This window comes from Chiroxiphia lanceolata, chromosome 5, assembly GCF_009829145.1.
Source record: "Chiroxiphia lanceolata isolate bChiLan1 chromosome 5, bChiLan1.pri, whole genome shotgun sequence".
Classification (NCBI taxonomy): Eukaryota; Metazoa; Chordata; class Aves; order Passeriformes; family Pipridae; genus Chiroxiphia; species Chiroxiphia lanceolata.
Window position 1 is genome coordinate 30,568,863 of NC_045641.1, and position 23,531 is coordinate 30,592,393.

The window sequence follows — 23,531 nt, forward strand, 5'->3', positions numbered from 1 at the left end:
AACAGGAGAGACAGCCAGGATTGTGACTTAGTGAATACAATGGTGACTTGGGTAGAAAACATGACTGCAGTGGGCTTTTTACCAGTACACTGAAAAAGAGACACAGGCTACCCACTCAGGAGATGCCGGAGCTGTTCTAGTCTTCTTACTCGTATTACTCTGAAACATTTTCTTCATAGAGTTGGCAAAAGCTAGCTAGTGAGTTTTAGCTTAAATTATTAATGGGTTTGGGGACAAGTTAAACTGCATTTGCCTGTAAGTAAGTTGCACTATTAAAAAATAACTAGCAGAGCCCTACTTTAAAGCTACTGCTATTTTTATCTGAGAAATCAAGGGACTCCCCTACTGTTGAGAGGCCATGTGAGTTGAGCACTGCCATTTGCTGCAGTGGCATTCTCCTTCACTTTGGAGAATCTGTGGAGGAGGAGATCCTACCCCATACACATCCTGCAGTTGAAGTCAGCAGAATCCGGGCTCTGTGCTCATGAGATTGCTCCTCTCTGAGGTGACCGAGGGTGAACCTGCTATAGGCCAATGGAGTTAATGGTAAGATCCTATGTTGGAAATTAAGGAGGGCACTTTTACAGCCCTCCATAAACACACACAGCCCTGCATAAACACACACTTTTAGGCATCCTATAAAAATGCAATGGCTACTATTGATCTGGTAAATTTGTGAGTACCAGAAATTTGCAGGTGCCCGTTTAGGTCCCTTTTCAATGGCTGCTGCATTTTGTCAACCTGTTTCATCATAGCATTGAATTCAGAATTGTAACTGAAGATATCTCTGCTGTTTTATCTGTAGGTCTATTAACTTAGGGCAATTACTCTGCAAAGAGGTGACAATTCCTTTATGGAAGTTATTGAATTCTGGTACTGCAAACAGTGCATCAATAATGAAAGGCCAGTAAGAGAGCACAATGTACCTGCATCATTCAGAAACGTATTTTTTTTATGCACTATATTGTCTGACAGATAATTTAGGCCTGTAAATTAGACATCAATTTTTAATAATATTTAAATTTACTTTTCAAGGAAAATTAAAAACATGAGCTACTAATTACTGGCTTGGCTGAACAGGAGGCAGATGGGGAAGAAGGGGTGAAAGGGAATGAAAATGAGGGTAACCGACGTGTCTCCCAACTGATTAGTAACCTTGAACACTGATAAATTAGATAATATTCACTGAACCCATTCTCATTTTTTATTTAGCAGAGACTTCCAGCTTTGTTCAGAAGTATGACTTCTGCTCTTTACGTACATGTAACGCTGAGTGTCTCTCCAAGGATTTGATTCAAGTTTTGGTTATTACCTTATGTCTCAAGTTTTTGCTTTTTAGCCTTTTAGTGTACTGTGCTTTACAAACCTACAATAGGAGAAAGATCCTCCAACACTCAGGTCAGGCTAGGCAACAATAGAAAAGTGGTGTTTGTTTTCCATCTACACACCATTTTAGTTTTGATTAAAAGCTGGTATTAAACACCAGTATTATTCTGCCTTTGAAAAAGGATTGAGAAAATAAATTTGGACATAATTTTCCTTCCAGTTCTCACATTTGTTACAGTTCTAAAAACAATGTCGGAGGATGCACTGAACCAGATCAGGGCAGAGACACTTGTCTCACCCATAACTTTTCTATCCACTGACCCAAAATAGGAATGCTTACAACTCTTCTGTAGATATCTGCCTCTACCAGCTCCACTGCTTTTCTTCAGAGCTTTCTGCAGCCTTTGCCAGAGCCCAAGGATTCTGTTTCTCTTTTCAAAAAAAGAACTCCGGTCTTCATTCATTTTCTATGTCTATCATTCTCAAATGAAATTGCAGTGCAGTTCTTAAATGGTAACAACTTCTGCTAAACTTTCTCTCAGAAACAGGTATCTAGCTGCTGCTGAAATCCACTGGAGATGTGTCTCAGCATCTGAGGGGAAAACATGACCTCCTGACAATTACTAGCGGGTAAGAAAACATGGTAGAGAAAGCAGCTTATTTTTCAGGGAGCTAACTCTCTTCTTTAAAAACTGTGATTGCAGCTTGCCAGGAATGTGACAAAACACTAAAAACCCTTGAATACCTGTTATTTATGGAATAGGTGAAGAAAAGAGTTTACTTGGTCTAAGAATCTTTGTAACTTTAATGGTTAAATGTAAACTATCCATTTGGCTCTTTTTGCATTTTTATTTTTTTTAGATTTTTAGTTTGTTGGGTTTGTTTGTATTATTTGCATTCAGTGGCCTAGCATCTCTTGCATTCCCTAATTCAAACAAAAACATCCAGTACTCAGTAGACACTAGGGTTCAAAGGAATATCTACCAGATACATGAGGTTTCACGGGATTCCTTTCATCTCTTGCTGTATGTAAAACACTGTGAAGTAGCATCTGTTCGCAGGAAATTATTCTGTTTTGTAAAACCACATACATGGACTTGCCTTGTAACTTAATAATACACAGGGGTAATATTAATGGAAGTTTTGCCTGTCCAGGTTGCATAGCAGCCTACTGAACTGGTCAGGGAGATGCTGAAGAGCAGCAAGGCACTTTGAAAAGAACATGACTACTAAAGCAGTTTTTAAACAGTGCTGTTATCTTGGGCAGTTTTCTTCTCTCCTCTTTGCCTCCACTGTTTATGATGCATTCCTTACAAATTCCGCCTTTTCAGGCAATTTGTAAGCATTGCTTTATTTTTATTTCTCTTTCAGAATAACATAGCTTTGGTCACATAACCTCTTTTATTTATTGCCCCAACAGAACACTAGTGAAAATCAAGTTTGCATATTGAAGTAATCCCCATGCATTAAGGTACTTCACACAAACAATAAAAACAGCTGCAGAGCTTACAGAAAACAAACCAACCCATGGCAGCTGGAGAGAGGAGGAATTTGGAGAAGATCCCCTGTAAATCTGAACAGATGTAAGTCACATGTGAATGGTCTGTACCGACTGTGGGTGACAACATCCTGCTGGCACACAGGGTCTGATCTTTAAGTACGTGAATTTGCTGTTCAATCCACTGTAATGACTCAGATGCATGAACTTGCTTATGTATGTCTTAACAAAGATAAGACATAACAGGTATAAGCCTGTGCTGGGCATAAGCTCCCATATGTAGAGGAGCTAGACAGGCAATATGTCACCTGTATTGTCCAGATGCCCAGGAACGCTTGCAAAGGAGACGAATTAGCACCACACATGAAAATTGTATCCTTGAAAAGGTAAGATGGAACAAACAGAAACTTAAGGTAAGAGAAATATTTATTTAAATTTGCACAATAACGAGCTTATACTGAACAAAGTCAATCAAGAAATAATAGTAAGTGCAGTAAAACAAGGAAATATTGATGACTTTTCCCATCAGAAAACATTAAGAAGCCATGCCTGTGCATCACGGGTTTTCTTTTTTGTTGGTTTTTTTTTTGTTCTTTTTTTTTTAACAATAACTTCTATCTTTTTTTTTTTTTCCAGCGCACATACTGTACATATCACATCTTAGCTGCTAGGTTCTTTATTCCTGAAGGCTTCATCCTTTTAGTCAAACATCTGCTAAGTTCTGCAGTAAGCAATCAAACACATTTGTGCAGTTCCAAATATGATTAGGTAAAACTGCTGCATTCTGGTCAAGTGTTGGACTCTCAAAGCTTCAGAAGACCCTGTAAGAGCTCCTAGTTGATTTTGGATCTTGACATCATTATGTACAGCATTACAATGTGTCACTTTACACTAACCTAAACATTCTGCACAAGGATGCCAGACAGACAAATAGCCAGAAGATTTGGGCCTAACCTCAAACAAGGGTTTACACATCTGAGCTTGTCTTGAGTCCCAAAGATTTCACTCTGATTCAGGTAACTGAGTTCATCACATATCTGCACTTCAGATAGACAAAACCAACCTAGTTTTAGTTTTAATTTTGAACAATTTTTGGTCTAAAGGTCTATTTCTGTGAAGGAAAATTCTTTAACCAGAAACTGCTTGTGAGAGATGGTTGTTGGTGTCACAGTTCCTGAAGGCACTGTGGATCCACTGAGCAACAGACGTGGCCATTCTAAAGAACAGAAAAACAGAAAGAAGAATTGAAACAATTTGCATTTTGTACAAAACAAGTAAATTTAACAATCTCAGCTGTTTGCAAACACTCATCAGATTTGAATATACAGACTTGGACCAGATCCATGACATTGTCATCATGTTGCCCAGGGGAACAGGCTATTATGATTCCTCTAATTACTTGGTTTGCCATGGTCTGTGTCCCAGAGCTACAACAGTCAAACTGAAAGAATCTGGGATCAGTGGAAGAAATGCTCCCAGCATAAAGGTATCAGGCATCTGCTCAAGTACATAAAGCTTTTGAACAAGATAGGGCACTTGGGAGTTTTATTCAGATCAGGCAGAAGTGACTCTGAGCTTTATTTAGCCCTGAATGCTTCAAGTCAATACATCCTGGCTGTAACACCAGCAAACATTAATCCATAAACTTTTTCCTGATAGTCCAGACATTCTTCTGAGAATATTAGCAATTAAGGGAACAGATTGCCCATGGACATCATTAAAGTACCGGAGAAATAATTTTCTGCACCTCCAATACTTCTTTTCTTAAGTCTGATTCTTACAATACAAATAAAAACGGAGTATTATTTATAAATTACTCCAAGTACATTTAATTGACTAAACTTTGGAGGTTACAGTCCTACTCTCCACCTTCTTTACTTGTGATTAGAAATGTTTTTGTAGCTAAGTCTACTTTAGCTGATACCCAGTTTTCTGAATTCTTAAAGGATTTGTGTAAACCTATTTTGCTATAGCTTGCTTAGAGAGGCTTAGACTGGAGCTTTGACCTTCCATGTGGTGCTCTGCAAGAAAAGAGTAGGGTGACACAATATGAATGAGAAGGAGCACTATACAAACTGGACACACCATTAACCTGATCTGGAGGGAGCAGGCTGCTTGCATGCAGAACTGCAATATTAAAATGCCAGCAATATGAGCAGATAGTGTATTTCAAAACTGTTCTGTAAAGAGAATTGATTGAGATTTGGTTTGCTTAGGGACAAAGTAGTATACCTTCACTGTTACATAGATTCACATCTGAGTCATTAAAACTATGGAGTCTGGCAGAGTATCTGTTTTAATCTTAACTGTGTTCACAATGTAGCACTGTATTTTATTAGTCTGTTTATGTGTTTACACTGAATACCAATTAGTCAATGCTTAGGGTTCAGTCTTTGCTTAACACAAAAGGGCAGATGGCAGCAGCACAGAGGTCGCCATCATCAGAACTGATACATGCCTTCTGCATTACCATTGATTAGCAGTACAATGAGAACACATTTCCCATCACTGAATCTAAAAAGTGATTTAGGAAAGAATCACACACCATTATTTGTTCTACAGATGGGGAAACAGATGCAAAAGAACCTCAGCAACTTGCCCAAGCAAAAAGTAAATTCTAGCATTGGAGCTGGAGTATATCACCAGCTACAGACTCCAAAAGCACAGGTTTCTGTGTGTAAGCCTGTTTCAACATCCTTCAGGCAGCAGCTGGCTTTCTAACCATTAGCCATTCTGTTAGATTACAGCATTTTCTTCTCACCACTGACCCGTTCTGCCACCAAGACAAATGCTGACACCTACCTGGTGCATACCACTGCCCTTGAGAAAGGACTACGCCTTGATGGCAGCAGCTGCTATTGCACATAGTATGAATCAGGCTAAATGGAGGACGAAGGTGATACTTGACTGCTTCTGCTCCCTGATCACACAGAATTCTCACAGAAGGAGGTGCTGAAGTTAGATTGTTTTACGAGCACCTTTTCAGAGGAGTTAATTGTACCATGTATTAGAGTTTGGGAGGCATCTTGCTTGGGAAGGACATAGAATAAAACCCAAAATAAACTGTGAATTTCAGTAATAATTAAATAACTATAGATGAATCCTGCTGTCTCTCTCTCCTTGGCTACCGTGGAAACACCTATTGTTATTCTTCAGTTGGATGGCAGAAAACAAAATTTACCTTATAGGCTTGCTCTGAATGGAAACGTTTATTTTAAGCTCCTTTTCTTTTGTATCCTTAAAAAGAGATGCCAGAAGTCCCATATGCCCATAGTCATTAATTTTTCTCCTTGGACAATGAAGTCCTTTGACTATAAAAATGGTAAATGTTCTAAACATGCTGATTATGCTATTAGTTTTATAGCATGAAAGCTATGAAACCATATAACTAGTCTTTTTATTCTCCAAAGCAATTCAATCAGTTCCAATAACACTACAGTATCACACTGAACAAGTTTCTTGTGCAAAGCCTAGGCTTACATACCTATACTTGCATGTTTCCAAGATAGCATGGAGCTTGGAGCTCTATGATCAAACTTGTGGAAAAGCAAAGACCACTACTGTGTCCATAGCACTCTGCAGCATGGGCTGTTGTCCTGCTTCTGACCTCCTAGCAATTAAATCATCCTTCTAGCACATGCAAAAGCACAATTAACTAAGCTGAACACTTTTACTGTCATCTCTGCTGCTTTAAAACAAGTGTAGACACCAACTGTTCACTGACCGGACTCAGCGCATTAATATTGATGTGCCACAGAACAAGACAGGAAAGAAGTATCTCAGCTTTATCTTTATACACTTTACCTTGCACTGGCAGAGGGTGCACTCTGTGCCATGCTTAATCCAAGAAGATCCAGTGAAGCGAATGACATTGGTTTCATCCAGACATGTTTTAGTAATGTCATTGCGAATGGTGTCTGCTTGGCAGGGGTCAGTGACACAGCGTGGGCAGCACTCATTCTCAGGGAGGACACTGAATTCACAGTCCACCTCTGGGCATGGCAGAGGCCAGCAGTCAACTTCTCCTTGCTGTTTTCAGAGAGAACAAAATATGATTATTAGCTCTTATTTTGTTTCATGACCCATTCCTCCGGATCAGCACTATATTTCTAGCTGGCTGATTTTTCCCATCTGGTCCTGTTCTGAATTCAGCACAGAGAACACTGACTGTGGGAGACACGGCAGGTCAGGTGCATTTTTCTGCATGCTATTCAGGAAGTATATTAACTTACTTCCAAACACTCTGCATCTAACTGCAGCTGAAAATTCTCCATACAAGTTATGCAATACAGGATATAGGTCTGTCCTTGTGAGACTCTCGTGCAAGTGACGGAAGCTGTAAAATGACTCCACTGCAAAAGTGCTCTGAAATCTCCAGTTTCACCTAGTTCCACTTCTATTCAGACTGTTGGTTTGCCATAGAAAGCCCTCAAATTTATTTTTGCCATGGTTACAAGCGCACTGGCTAGATTAAGGGTGTTAAGCTACCAGCAGCCCCATGTAATGGGGAACACCAGTGTGTTTTCAGTGAGAGGACCTCTACCCACCTACCATCCATTCAGAATATTGTGATCAGAATAATTGAACTTCCAAGTGTAATCACACTTTCTGCATGGTGGGTTTAGTACAGCCAGGGTAAGAAAAGCTCAAAGCAGAGATTTGTGTTGAGCCAGAATATCCTTAGGTGAAATTACTGTATGCCTGATCACAAATCTAAAGATGTTTAATTATTCACATCAGTTACTAGAAGCTGGAATCAACTTCCCTTCACTCTGGACAAAGGCCAAAGCTGCAAAGAAAAGATTTCACAGAAGTCATTAATGCACATTTTTTTGAGGTAGCAGGTCCATCTCTGACCTCAAAGTTATTCAGGTAATTTGAGCACAGATTGAGTAGTCTGCATTTAAGGGGGGCAAAGAGAACAGCATATGGCCCTAGGAAATCAGGATATTCACAAAAACTGTATCTAAGACTTTGAGCATGAGGAGTTCACTATCTCCAGAGCAGAGGCTGAAAAAAAATTCAGATACTCATCATGGCTCCAAATCTACCCCTCTTGTTGCAGAAAGTATTGTGAAGTTAGTCTTTTACAAACTTCTCATCTGGATCAATTTTCTTCTTCTTTAACTACATGGTGGTAAGAATGAAAGAAACCTTTGAAACCAGCCACTTCTCTTGACACTTCAATCTGGTTTTTTGCAGTGATGAACAGTACAAGGACTAGACAATACACTGTCACCCCAAAAAATCCATGACTACTGAAAGAAAGCAGGTTTTAGCTACAGAAGTAGCATCTTGAAAAAAAAAGAAACATCTATTGAAATTCTAAACTGTAGGTTGTTTTGTTTCATTTTTAAGACACTTAATGAAGCACATGGGAATCTATTTAATTGGATTTTAGCAGTGGTAGCACTGAAAGCACAGTCTACAGAATTGGTTTCTGGCTGTTATTCATGAGACAAGATACAAGACAAAGCTGCTACATGGACTTTACATTTGCAGATAACCTGTGACAAAAGCTAGTTGTTTTTTTCTTGGGATTTTTTCTGTCATAGAAACTTCCCGAGCAACGTTATGCAGAACAGTTTGTATGGAATATATGCCCAGAAAAAGGATGACAAGCTTTAATAGATGTTTTTTTTCAAAACTCATTCCACTGTTTTGAAAAATATATAGTGTCTTATTATTTTTCTGTTACTCCAAATGTCTGAATGAAAAAACAAGTTTTAGTCTATCAGCATCCTTGAAATTATCAATTGGGATAATAAATACATATTTAGAATTTCCTTAAACTGCTTTATCAGTCTCTGAATGTGAACACATTAATGTTGCTGTGCAGGTGCCATATCCAAATGACCTTCACTCTTTGCTAAAACAATCTTTATGATTAAATAATTTATATTATGTGTATTGTGTCAAAATGCATTTTTGACAGGAACTTGACAATACTGACAAAAATCCACAAAACCCACATTTTGATTATATACGTACTCCAGGGGAAATTAAGTGGATGCTAATGCATGAAAATTAAACTATTCACAGATCAAAATATCTCATATACTTTTTCTCTCCTGTTTCTGCTGCTGTAATCAGAAGCCTTACCAAACAGCGGCACTGCTGACAATTCTGTATCCAGGAGTCACCACTGTTATAGGAAAGCTCCCCACTCTGATGTAAACACTGACTGCTGAGCCTCGGGTCACATTCAGGACAGCAAAAGAGGTCAACGGTGGGATTTTGGCAGTCACAGACCATTCGCCGGCACATCACATATCCATTCTGTTTTTAGAAGACAGACATACAGTGATGGTGGAAATTTGCACAACTCCAGCCATACTTGGGCCAAAACTTGATTTTTTGCCATGATTCTAAGACAGTAGCTCAAAAGTTTTTTCACAGTATCTTTGTCAAAATACAATTCAAAACAAGTTAGAAACCCAAATACACACTCATCAACTACCATAAAGTTTCCCTGTTGCCTTATATACATCCTTCATACAATCAATCTTTAGGCAGCTCTCCTCTAAGGTGGTGAAACCCAAGGGTGTCTTTCCCAAGGGTCAAATTTTAAGAGACTGCACTAAGTTTGTCATTCTCATATGAAGGCTGGATGAATCTTGTTTAAACTTCAGACTATAGAGTATCATAGTATCATAGAATACCAGATTAAAAGAGGGTACCAAGGAAGATCAATCCCTCTCTTCTGTAATTATTCACGTAAGGGAAATGATAGGTGATCTGAAATTCAACCCATATCAATGGAAGTTCAGCTGCTGAAATGCTCAGGACACAGCTACCAGTGTATTGGGCCTTCATTCTCCATCAGCATTTAGCTTGGGACCAAAGTTCCCACAGCAAACAGCTGAAAAGTTAAGGTGAATTACTCTGCAGATACAGAACTTACTTCTATTTATAGCCATCTGCTAGAGATACTGGTGTCAGCCTCCAACCCCAATATGTATCTAGACAGTTTCTTTGCAAGAAAATGCTGTTACTCCCACCAAGAAAACACAGGTGGCATCTCTGCTAACAAAAACCCAGTACTATTGTCCTTCTCCCAGCATCATATAATAAACTTCCCGTGGATGTTCTGCTTGTGCAGGTTAGAGAGAGAAGCTCTCCTCAAGACCCTATGTAAGATACAATTTTATTTTTCTGTAGCACCACACATACACCCGAGAAGGCAGCTATACCAGGAATTTCACTTGAATCATGATGCTCTTTTCTTCATCCCTATCATCACCTCACAGAAGCAGCTAACTCCATTTGTACTGACCTGGCATGAGCAGACAGAGCATCTGTCATTCTCCAGCACCCAAATCTGACCATTGTGCTTGATTTTTTCTTCATGGATACAGTCTCCTGTGCAGTTCTTGCCATGGGGACATCGACAGTCATAACCACCATCCAAGTTAAAGCAAACAGTGTCATTGGCACAGCTATGCCGTCCAGTTCCACATTCATCAATATCTGCAAAAACATGCCATGCAGTGCTCTTAGACCACATTCAATTAACAAAAATGTTCTCGTGGCAGTCAATATAAATGATTCTTAGCCATTAAAGCCTTCAGCTGAAAATTAATTTGTACTTCATCAGAATGGGGAGAAATAACTTACAAGTCCACAAAAAAATATTTTACAAGTCACATCAGCTTTTAAAACGTGATATTGTGAGTTTTCCTACACATCTTTCTAAGTGAATGCTACTGAGTAAGGTAAATAGAATGAAGAAATCACAAGAGCTGAGAGCTTTAGTTTGTGGCAACCATTCATAAGACATGTTCAGTGAAACAAGGACAGCTTCAGAAACCTGTTTTCAAAACCTTTTGGTAGTTCTGTGTTCTGTCTAGCACATTTGAGTTCACTTGCTGAGAAGTTAATGTGAAAGGTGACATCTGACCTGTAAGCTCATTTAAGCAAGTACACCACGTTTTAAGTTGCATCATTTATTAGAGACCATACTTAAAGTTGCATAATTTATCAGTGCAAAAACTAGAATACTTTAATTATTCAAGTTGCAGTGATACCTATAGCTCTTGTGTCTAGAATAGAAAATAAAGAAAAAAAATCGTGTCTCCAGTGAATAAAAATAAATTGCTTCAAAACAATCATATCTCAAAGAATTCAAGAGTACCTTTAAAGATCTATTTCATCAAGGTACACACAATTATTTTGCAAGAGCCAACTAGCAGCACAAACTACCTTCTACTCAAGTAGTCTTTATTTAGCTTTTTCCAGCTGTCCAAGTGGAGAAAAATTATCTGGGAAAAAAGTTTCAAAAGGTCATGAAGTAAACAGATATATGCAGTAGAAAGTGGAAAACAGAGTAAGGATTAGAACTACGGTGACTGTAAATACCGATCCACTGAGTTCAACTCTAATACAATTTCACAACAGTATGGCCCAAGTTCTTAATTATTAAAAAGTATTGCTATAATTAAATGTTCAACAGAGGAATATGAGACAAAATAAGCAATACGGTCATGCATGTATCTTTCACCATCAGCATAAAAACCTAATAAAACATTCAGCTTTGGGTTCAACAATGGAAATGAAACCTCCAATTCACCTCAAGCACATTCAGTTTAAAGCAAAATAACTCCATTATCATTTCAATTCCAACTGTGGCTGCAGAAAAAAAAAAAGTAAACAAGTTGCTAACATGAATATGAATTGGAATGAAAAACAGCAGGGAAATTATTAGAATCCCATTGTACAAATAAGGAGCATTGTGGGTTTCTTTCAAATATTGTGTGCAATTACAGTGGCACCATCTTTAAAAAATTGCAAAATGACTGGGGTTTATGGGAAGAATGAGGAAAATGTCATTTGAGAAAAACTGAAAAGAAATGAATTGCCCATCTCTAAAAGAACATAACAAAAAAAAAAAAAGAATACTCCAGAGAAGATATGTTGACAGCTTTTTTTTCTCCATATTGCCTAACACGCAAGACAAGGGACAGTGAATGGAACTGGAAGACAACAAATTTAAGTCTGATAAAAGGAAATAACTTTTCATACAATGCATATACTAAATATGATACTCACTGCTACACTAAGAGGTGAAAAAGAATTGTATAGCCAAATTCATCCTGCAAGTAATATAATCTTGCAATTTAAAATTAGGATCTCTGTATACTCAGTCTAACTGTTTTTAGGTTATGCAAGAAAGAGAACAGAAACGAATTCTATATAATATAATGATTCAGATTAACAGCAAGATTCTCTTTATCATTAAAGTATTTTTTAATAAATTACTTTCTGAAACTTGTGTTCATTTCTTTAGAATACTGTTTTGTACAAAGCTTTCACACAGCTAGTGTCATAAATGAATAACGATACTTCTCAAGAAACTGGACACTTAACAGAAAGCAGCCATATTTAATGAGATAAGTGGACAAAGTTCAGATACCATGTAAATAAAAAGAGTTTCCTTTAAACAAAAAATGCTGACCTTATAAACATTGTCTGCATTTGGCACTTATGTATAAGTGTATTTCACAATTTTCCCATGAGAAAAAGACTTCTGAGGTTTGTTTTTCAACACAGTAAAAGTAACTGAAAATAATTGAGGTTATCATTGACTCTGGCATCAAGCTGAGATTATCTGGCACTGAGAACTTATGAAAAATCTCAACTTTGTTTTTTTCAGTAGTTCGATTCATGAAAATAAGTGTTCTGGGTAGGGCAATTTAAATATCCCTAGTCACAGCAGGAGCTATTTACATATTGATTCTAACCTAATCAGAAACAGCAGTATGTTTATGATGCAGCAAGAGAAACACCAACTTTTCATGCATGAAACTCTCATTTGCATAATTCATCCACATCAAACTTCAAGCATTATCAGCAAAGAACTTGCACACAAATCATCCACACCAAGCAAAACTTTGTTCAGTTTTTTTACTTTGGAGTTTTAATGGATGGTGAATTATGTTACTGACAGTTTGGTTTACAATCATAACCAGCTATGGACAAGGTACACCGGCCCCTCCATCTTTTGTATCTGAAAAGGGAAGACGTAGGATTACAGGTTGCATATTTCCAGTATATCTAGCCACAGAGGCATACTATTATTGTTCCCATATTGTTTCAAAACAAAACCAAAACCAAACCAAAAAACTACAACAAAAAACCCAAACAAAAATCAAACCAGCCAAACAAAAAAAAAACCCAAACAAATAATTCATTTCAGGCAATTTACAACACATTGCTTAGGAGCCAAGCAGCTTGAATGTTATGACATTAAAACATTAGGTCTCAAAGGACTTGGAGGTTTGCCTCAAAAAAACCCCCAGAAATGAAATGTTAGTAGTTATCTAATGCTAAATAAGGATAAGTTCTTTTTTATGCAACCTACACTAAAAACTACAGTAGCTTTTATCTGGCGCATTTTGAAGGATTTTTCATTTCTTACCATCATCTCTTGGGACAACTTAACATTGCAACAACAAAGGAGTACCATGGGGGAAGAAGTAGTGATATATTCTGTGTTACAGAAAGCTAGGAGTTAATTGTATTACAAATAATTTCATGTCCACACAGGAAAAATACTGGCCTAAAGCCATACAATATGGTGACAGTACTTGGAATTACTAAACTCCATTTGCAATATTTGTGAGACTGCAGAGGCAGAAATCTCCATAAAAATGGGCATTTTAATTGTTCCACCAGGTTGTGACCCAAGGCGGTATTTAACAGATTTACTGACTGATTCTTGGAACAGATAGTCAAAGAATCCCAAAGAGAGAAAGCACTGTTTGACTTGGCCCTGAGCAGTGAGCAGGCTCAGACTCGGAGTGTCTCTACTGAGCAACTACTCTGCACTGGTGTGATAGTTTTCACCCTAGGCCTTCCCGGAGACCAGCTTTTAACCAGAAAGGAACTAGGAAAGTGACCAAGGAATTATTCCATGCTATTCCTTTGCGTAACCTGAGGTATAAATAAGGCGTAGATAAGAAAGCTCGCTCTCTTCCTTTCAGGTGAGGTTCGAGAATGGTGGGTCCCTGTCTCAGTCTTGCTTATCTGGAGCTGAGGCCTACAATGACTGCTGTTATCCTGCTTCTCTCAAGGGAAGTGGTGAGATTTTGCCTGTTCTTTATTTTGCTGGTTACCAGGTTTTTAGATTGTGCATACCTGTTTTGTTTCTGTCCCTTTGCATCCTTTTTTTACCCTTTTTCCGTTCTCCCTTCCCCTCTTCCCTTTTAGGAAGCTATTTGGGGTTTCTGGGGTTATATGTATATAGTATTCTCACTGTATATATCTGTTTTACATGTAAAATATATATTTTTTGCTATAGATTCGGCTGTTCGGTTTTTTTCTTCCCTCTCTGGGAAGCAGGCTTTCGCTGAGCATTGGAGATTTTGGCAGGGAGCCAGCTCAAAACTTGCTCAATTGGTGACAAACAGTGACCAATGTGTGCAAGTTCAATACCCTTCAAGGAATTTAAAAGGCTATAAAAAAAATATCTCTGTGGTAGTGGTTAGATTCAAAGACAGTATTATGTTAAAATAATGAAGTTTTAAATATGAATTAAAACTAGTGACTAAAAAGATAACATTTTCAGATAGAAAGAAGATTGTTTAAAGATACCATATCATGGATTCAGAGTAAATGTATACTATATTAATTAAAAACACTTTAAAGAGGGAACACATTTCATATAGTGTAACACTTTTATTCAAAACCTTCATGACCTCCCTTGCATAACATATGCTCTTAAAGGAACTACGTGCCATGAAATAAAAGAGGTCATCTGCCTTCTGTTTGGTGATGCTTAAGTTGGGTTTCCAAATTTAGTAATGAAGCCTTAATGCCTACAGCTCTATTTGGGATGGATGGGAAAGAAAGAAGTCACTTTATTTACTGACCTTTTATGATCATGAATAAAAGCAAAAGGATTTTAATAGAGCTTTGTGAATGCCAGTATGAGTTCCTGCTGAAGAGTAGTGATTCTTTATTTCCTGTCTCCCTTAAGTGCTATCAATAAGAAAGGTTCTGTTAAACCTAAGTGTAGGACTCCAAACTGACAGCGGTTTTCCAGCTACAAGAAATTTCATATACTAATTAAAATACTGGATGTACTGTGAGATAAACGGAGACATCCTGACAGCTAGGAATTCCTCTGCCATGCAGATCCAGAGACATGGATGCTGGAGTGACTGTTTTGGACTTTGCCCATTCATTAAGGCTGGGGCTTGTAATATGAGGCTTGCAATATGCCTCCATCCCTCAATATCCTCAAGTGTGGAACATAGCGTTCAAGTAGAGACCCAGTCCCTGTGTTGTCAGGCAGGCTGCTTTGTCACACAGAGAAGGAAATCATTCTAATTCTGGAATCAGGATGGCAGAAGAAAAACGTAAGATATTTCAGAGCAGAAAACCCAAACTGTGAGTTCACATAGAGATAAACCCTTACAACCAAAAAAGATCCTGGAATGATGCTTTCCAATCCTTTCATTTGCACCTGTCTCATTTAAAGAATGTGATACCTGCTGAGAGTGAAGATATGTTGACCTCATATTCTATATAAACAACAGCTGGTACCTGACAGATACTCTTGGTTAGTCCTAATGGGCTGCCTTAATTAGCTGAGCTATTCTTCGAATGTGGATGTATGCAAAATGTCCAACAACTGCTGAGGTATAACCTGCACTATTCTGGTACAAACCAATACAGTTTCTCTCTTCAACTGATTTTGGAAGCTTTTAGACATTGCAGAGGACAAATTCAGAGGAATCAGGGTGTTACACAGAACTGCAGGGCAAACATTAACAGGGCCCAAACTTTCTTATTTTAGGATTTTGCTCTCAATTGTTCCAGTTTTTTTACTGCAATGAAGCCTGAGGATGCAATATCTACTCTTTTAGCCCAGCTCTCTTTAAGAAATAGTACATGAGAGACAACCTTCAGAGCACCAATACGACTATTTAAAGAAACAATAAAGAAAAGCTGTCAGGGGGCAAAGAGGAAGATACCAGTTAATATACCATGCTGAATGCTATATTTACATATATATAAAATTTAAAACATCCCAAAGCCATACAGTTCTCAAATCTATATGGCTGACATTTCATTTTTCTAGAAATACAATGATGCATAACATAATTTTATTTCCAAGGGAAAAACAGTAAGTGCTGGTAAGAGGTTGAAGCCCTACAGCTGCATTTCCCATAATTTCTCTTGGTAATAGTTAAAGACACCATAGGTCTGCCCAGGAGTATAATGTGAATCAGAACCATTAGCAAAGGAATCTCTAGGTCTTCCTTTGCCTGTAGATACAATAAAATGTGATTATGAATTTCTGCGTCCAAGTACATTAGTCAAAATACTCAATATTCAGAGTTTTGCCAAAGAAGCAGCAGTAGCCAAGGTCAATATATGTGTAATATAGGCAATTCAGCAACTATTATTTCATTATCAAGCCCTGAAAAAGTCTAATGCTACCAAGGAGCATTAGAGTCTAGCTAGGAATATTTAGTACGATGTCCTAAAAGGACATTTCCTGCAAAACAGGTAGGTGCAGTTTTGGTATCCTGTTAAAATAAAGTTTTTAAGGAAATGTACCTGTGTGATTTTAATAGAAGTGTTTCCACACGAATTTTTAAAATCAGAGGCTTTGCTGAAGGAAACAAGGAGCTGATTACACTGACCACCAAAATGCTCTCTGTAGTACTATCGGCACATGTCCAGGAGACATAAAAAACAGACCCAGATTTGAGGCATACCATGTAGAACAATCAAGAAAGAAAATATTTAAATCCACACTTCCTTGGCTTTTACAAGTTTTCTGCACTAAAACAAAGAACTTTCTTCAACACAACTAAAACTTATAAAAGATGAGTCAAAATCAAGGCTATTATGCACTTTATATAAAACACTACTTTGAAGTAGTTTGCACTGTTCCTTCTACAGCTCTTGCAAGCTGAAGCACTTGCACGAGCCAGAAAGTTTCAGACGATGCTGGTCCTGGATACAGTTGAAGGTAAGAATCAGAAGACTGAGATTTGAAATTTGAGATTAGTATGGCCTGGAAACTGCTGCCCCATTAAAATGACTATGTAAAAGATTATCCACCAACAGCTCAATCTAATCACATCTAACTAGGGGTTACTGAAGAAGTGACAAAAGAAAACCATTTTCTTTGGTCTTTAAACCCAGCAGGTAAATTTCTTGCAGTGGAAAGATCTGACAGCAGAGAAGATAAATGCTTCTGCATTACTGTGTTGCGCTACTGCAAGTTCAACTTTCCATATCATAATGGATTTTAGGCTGCCTCTTCATACCTTTTAGGTTTTATTTTTATTTGAGACAACATATCACAGGCTTCAATACAACAACAAGTGATGTAATAAGACTAATCAAATATCTAACTTTCTTCGCACAAAGGCCAGGCTGGATGGGGCCCTGAACAACCTGGTCTAGTGGAAGGTGTCCCTGCCCACAGCAGGAGGGTTGGAACTAGATGATCTCTAAGGTCCCTTCCAACTGAAACCATTCTATAATTCTATGATCTCAAGTTGCTAAGCATTCCAATATTTGGAGCCACAATCAATCAAACTGAAAGTGTTCCACTGTTAGCGACTAGGGTTATCGGCAATGAAGATAGTTTCCCGGCATCTCTGATTTATGTCTAATTACTTGTTATCCTCTGGTTATGTTTAACAAAGAGCTACTGGTGCTTTGTAGAAAAGGTCAAAGCATTCTAATAATTGCCACTTCTGCATACATGTAGCGATCCCCATATTTCTTTTCCCTTGGCTTTTCATTTGCTTGGAAATTGCAGCTTAATTGTTACTTGTTTGCTCACATCTTAACAGTAATTTTGTATTAGGTATATCTCTTGAAACAGCATGTGCCAAGGCACTATCTTCAACCCATGAGACAAGTGTTATGTTGACACTGAAGATAAAACTTGGGATATTGACAATATTTCCATAAATGCCTGGCTGAAGTATTTATTACCTGTGCCAGGAGTGACAGAAGTGCAATGTTATAATCAGAAGGAACACAACTTCTTCTTTGCGCCTTCCTGTCCTAACACCTGGACAGCTAACACTGACATTTAGTTAGTTCTTGAAAAAGTAAGCTCGATTTATGAAAGCAGTGGTTGACTCAAATTGCTGATTCCTCCTGGGATTACAGGGTTTAAGCTGTGGTGAAAATGTGTTGAAATAAAGTATTGATGATGGGCATACCGAAAAGGTCATTCTCACTCCTGGAGAACGGTCTGTGTGTCTGCCTTAGTGAAATTAATTCAATTGCTTCCCTTTGGGACTGAGGTAGCCCACCAATGTGAGTTTAAACAGCAATAAGAAAGATTACACTGTGAGCACTGAATATTTCAGCACTCAAAGACAGATAGGAGAAAGGGTCATAATTTTGCCCTAAGTAGTCCATGGCATAACCAGACTGGTTCATTCTGTTATTTAAGAGCAGCAGCATGAAATATTTTAAGAGCTGAATAACATTCCATACCAAGATATTTGCATCTGAAAATAACTGTGTTCTAATTAACCTGCTGTTCCCTCTAACATCATTCATAAACAAGAAAACCCTCCCATCTCTTTGTGCTCGTGTTACTCTCTTGTCCCCTATATCTCGCCCCAGCCTTAAGTCCAGTGAGCTTCCCAGTTTGTAATGTGGTTCTTCAAATTGCAGCTTTCTACAAGCAGTTAGCCTTTGCACAGGAGAAGCACTACGGTAGTAACCAAGGGTCTCAGGGATGCATAATAATTTTTTGCAATGGGAAATGTTTTTATCACAGACTATTTCAGTGTACAAAGAACAAAGAGGAGGAACTGAGGTCTGGATTGAGGCCTATTTTTACATACAAAGAATGTGACATATAAACTGATTACTGTGGAGTGACAGATTACAGTGCATGCTATCAGCCCACGGGAAATCACTTATGCAAGGGACATGCACAGAAGCAGATGTAGAGCCAGAGAAACTGCATTTTAATCACCGTGTCTGACTTTACATATTATTTTAATGGATCACAGAAATGGCCACTAAATGTTTCACTGCATAAGAATATTCATACTTTATATTCTTTTGCCTTTGTTGATGATGCTTATTTAGACTACAGTTGTTTTGGGTCAAGGTTTAACTTTCACTGATGCAGTGTGCAAGACCATACTTGACCAGTACAATCTGAGACACTAGACATTTCTGTAATGTGAGCCATAACACTAGCCCATGTGTTTTAGACACTAACCTTCACAGGATTCTCCACTTGGCGAAAACATCCCATTGTCATGGTAGCCATCTCTGCATTCACAGTGGTACCAACCAGGCAGGTTAATGCAGTTAGCACGACTGTCACACTGAACAAAGCCATCTGAGCATTCATCAATATCTAAACAACAAAATAGAAGAAAATTCACACATATTGCAATATTCATTGATGAAAGAACAATGTCTCTGGTATTTCTGGGTTTCACAGAAGTATTTCCATTAGTAACACTTGAATTTGCAGAATTACTTGCAGTGAAGTTTTGAATCGTTTCCATAAAAGGACTTGGCTTATGGCTTTGGGCCTAAAAGCAGTGGAAGTTCTGCTAATCCCAATTTACTGTTGACATATTAACAACTCTTGTTGTCACAACACATGACAGGTAATTTGACATCTGTGTAAACTGTCCACAATTTGAAGAAAGGACTTAGGTCCCAGTTCAGATAATAAGATGTTAACCCTTTGAGTAGTGCAGGCTGCCTGATAAATAAAGATTTTTACTAAGGGCATAGCAAAACATTAAATACTCACTCTGGTCCTTGCTTATGCTCTTGGGTGACACCAATTTTAGTTACTGGGGTTTCCCTATCTTGTGGAGTTCCTGTTAACTTATACCAAAACCTCTGACTCTCAGTATAACTGACTGCAGACTTCTCTTCCACCATCAAAGAAAACAGCTGGGTTTCCAAACAAATGCTTTAACCATGAGGATGAAACACAATATATTCTCCCTCTCCTGAAAATTCCTTTGGGATGTGTGTATCTTAAAAGATCAACTTTCACTGACTAAACTTTATAATAAAAATTTAGCATAGAATGTATTTTTTATGCACCCACTAGACCCAAAATCCATCAAAGTATGTCCTAAAGACACCTGAACTCATGCACTTAGCAAAGATGTAGAGAACTCTGTGACATAGTCATTTCCAGTGCTTTCAGGGACACAGGTACTAAAGAATAAGTGCCAGAGTATGAGTGCTGTTAACAGCTAGGGAATACCAGGAGTATGGAGTCTAACGAGGATAAAAATGAGTTGTTCCCTATCAGATTCATTGCCTTATCATTGTGTTTTATACCATAGCTAGAGCATTAAGCTGACTGAGACGTGCCTATAGAACTGGCACAAAGAGAGACATACCATGTGCAAACTGCCTTCAGAAACAAAAAAGCTTTAATCTCCCTCCACCATGAGTTTGAACAATGAATAAACCCTCAATGTACTGGCCACTCTGGCCAAAGCAAGGATTCAACCTTTCTTTAAAGGTTGAATCTTTAAAACTAAGAACTAAAGTAACAAATTAAGACTCAAACTGCTAAAGTACCTCAGCAGTTGATCTAATATCCTCTGGGATGCACATATGAAGGAGAGGTGTGATATGACCACTGAGATATATGTGAAATATGTCAAAATTCTGTCCACAGCCTTTGTTGCTTCCCATTTATGTCATCTGTTATTTTCATAGGAGAAAGTGTAAACTGGCTAAGAAAATAAATCGTGAGCTGCAATAAGGTAACAAATCTCTTTTCTGTGGATAATAATGTGCACATAAATAAAGACATTATCTAGTCTTTTATGAAATCTATTCAAACACAAACTTTAAAAAAACCCAGGACTTCCTCATTCATCTAAAACATTTTGTTCCACATTTGAAGAAAATAAAATTATTCGTGTGTGGGGGACACCTGCATAAACTACAAGGTATAGCACAGTCACCGACATTTGCTTTTGAGTTGTGTTTTTCTTATGCATGCCAGGGTGTAGGTGGGATGTGCTCTGGGTATTTTATTTACAAGCCAAATAACATTTCTTTGGAATTTCTTTGGAATAATTGTACAACTGTATCATGAGCATATTGGTTTTTAAAAGCTTCACAGAAACATGACAAAATTTCATTAAAAATTTTTGCTATGGTGTCCCAGTCTGATTTACTATCAACAGTCTCTCTGTAACCAGGCATGCCTGATGTACATTATCAGTATTTATGATTATGAAAATTACCAGTACTCCTGCTGGAATATTGCAGCAAGAATACATTTTGCTTGCTTTGTGCACCACGAATTAAGTCATAAGTCTCTATTGGTTTAAAATAGAATTTTCAACTCCACTAGGAATTCCAAGATAATCATCTAAGTAGTCCTGCTGCAGAACTGAGAAATGCCAAACCTTTACAATCTTCCACTGCTCAGCATGTTTCTTTCTAAATCAGTATAAACTCTGGCCTTTTTCTTGTGAGCAGCCAGGAGCCAGTGGGACCTCAGAGGTGTTTGAGAGATCAGAGGAAGATCAATGAAAATTATGTTACAGTAGAGAGAAAAGGTTGGCTTGCAGTCTGTGTCTTACCTACTGCTATTCGCTCACAAACTCACAGAGTACTTAAGAAAAAGGAAAGGAAAAGAAGAAAGGACTGCTGTCTAGAAGTTCCCTTACCACTGGGAATATGCTACCTGGCAGACAGCTTGCCTGGCAGAACAGAAGTGACGGTGCTAAATGCTTGGGATCACCTGGTCAGTACAAGATAACTTGTTGGGGTTGTACAGAGCTACAAGCCTCCGAGAACCAACAAACTCAGAGTCTAAAAGAGAAGAGCTGTTGTTAAGACTCAATCTTCATCCTGGCTACTTAATAACATGCATTAAGACACTGGATGGCATATATTTCTTCTTTGGGAAAGTGGACTGTATTTATTGTTGATGAGCTGGAGAAAAGTGTGTTATTAAGGTCAAAGTAATAGATATGAATTAAAGAAAGCCTGTGTTCCTCTCTTCGGAACAATTTATATGTGAACCTGGATCTTAAAATTGTATGTGCAGTATCACAGGCACAAACAGAATGCATTCTGATGAACTCACTGATTATTCAAGAAAAACAAGTTGAGAATGTCACATCAGTATTGGTAAACTGAAAACAAAAGCAGCTTTTTTGTATTTATTTGCAAACTAGTTGAAAAACCTGTATCACAAGAAATATTACTTGGGATGAAATACTTTTACAGATGTCAATAAACACAGAAATACATTCTCTGTTTTTGTTATGGCTGCATGCAAAGTTGAGCGGAGTTATGCAAGAAAGCCTACCATCACAAGCATGCGTGGAAGCACGTTGTAGATCTTGAAGATTCCCTACAGATTGCTTGCCATTTTATTGGAACCATTCCTGCATTGATGCTGAATAATCCATTACTCCTTACAGGAGTTTTCAGCAAAGAAAAGAAATCCAAAAGAATTCTCCTCACTACTAACTTTTTAGTCAAACGATATCTTAAGCACATGCCAGTGAGTTTCAGAATATAGATTTTTCTTATGCACAGAATTTTGTTCTAATTATCTGAGCTAATGCTGATCATAAATTCTAGTAAAGATGTGTTCTGTAATGGGACAAAATATGACTGTCGCAACTCTGTTAAACAAGAAAATACAGCAGAAATTTGTCTTGCAGAGCCATAGCACTTATTTCATGGAAAATTTTCTTGACGTTTGGATAAAAGGATTTCTATTTTCAAATGGGCATAGCATGGTTCAGGAAGTGCTGCAAAAGTATCTACAACTGAAATTATCTTATTAGTATGGGAAAAGCAGACAGAAATAATTTTCCTCTGTCCTATCGTGAAACCTTCTATGATGAATCATCTTGTAGCTGCTCAGTCAGAGGTGTGAGGTGACAAGAGAAGAAAAACTGATTGAAGTTTTGCTTGGCCAGTGGCTATGGTATATCAGTGGGCTATATTTAACATTAACAGCACTAATGAAGTCCTGTTTGATGCTGTACTAGAAAGGCATGAAAAATGAAACATTACTTTATAGAAGGAAGTTACCAAAAGGCTTTATATTTTCAAGTACGAAAAAAAATTAAATAAAATGTTTAAGTACAGGAAAAGGAAGAATGTATGTTTTTCAGTAGCAGATAATGACATTTTTAAGCAGAACAAAATAGATACCTTATACTGAACATGCAAGTTCTGGTCTTTAACTGGATATAAAGAAGGGTGGAAGAGTGAGGGGATAAAAATTCAAATAAATAAATAATAAAAAAGGGAAATGTCTCCATCTTGCACAGGAAGTAAACTGAAGGTGTATATTATGTGTGATGGGCCAGAGCAAATGGTCTCATCCTGGTTCTGTTCCAACTTACGGTAGAACTTCCACTGACTTTCATGAAGGTAATGCTTTTCTCTATTTTTCTCTTTTCTATTCAAATAAAGAGCACAATTGCACATAGCAAATCTGCCACCCCAGTGATGCAAGTGGCCAGGTTTGGAACAGAAATCGCTGGAAGTAATCTTCATCTCAAACTGGAGAGTAGCTACACAGCTGTACCACAGCACCTCAGCACCACCTGCTCTGGTTGTGCTTTCACCCTGTGGCATTTGCACAGCAGAAGATATGTGATTCTGGCTCTTGAAACACTGTGGCTGGAGAACACACACACACCTGTGAGACTGGTGAGCCCACAAAACACCAGGAACATGTGAA

General features: G+C 37.9%; 1 protein-coding gene across 1 annotated transcript in view; it reads right to left on the minus strand.

Moving 5' to 3' along the window:
- Positions 1–3,232: 3,232 nt before the first annotated feature.
- Positions 3,233–23,531, minus strand: part of NELL2 (neural EGFL like 2) — a 146,644-nt gene continuing 126,345 nt past the window's right edge. Inside the window, 5 exon segments of the mRNA XM_032687990.1 lie at positions 3,233–4,040; positions 6,629–6,853; positions 8,927–9,103; positions 10,101–10,294; positions 19,044–19,184. Coding sequence (XP_032543881.1) covers positions 3,990–4,040; positions 6,629–6,853; positions 8,927–9,103; positions 10,101–10,294; positions 19,044–19,184 — 788 coding nt within the window. The 3' untranslated portion in view covers positions 3,233–3,989.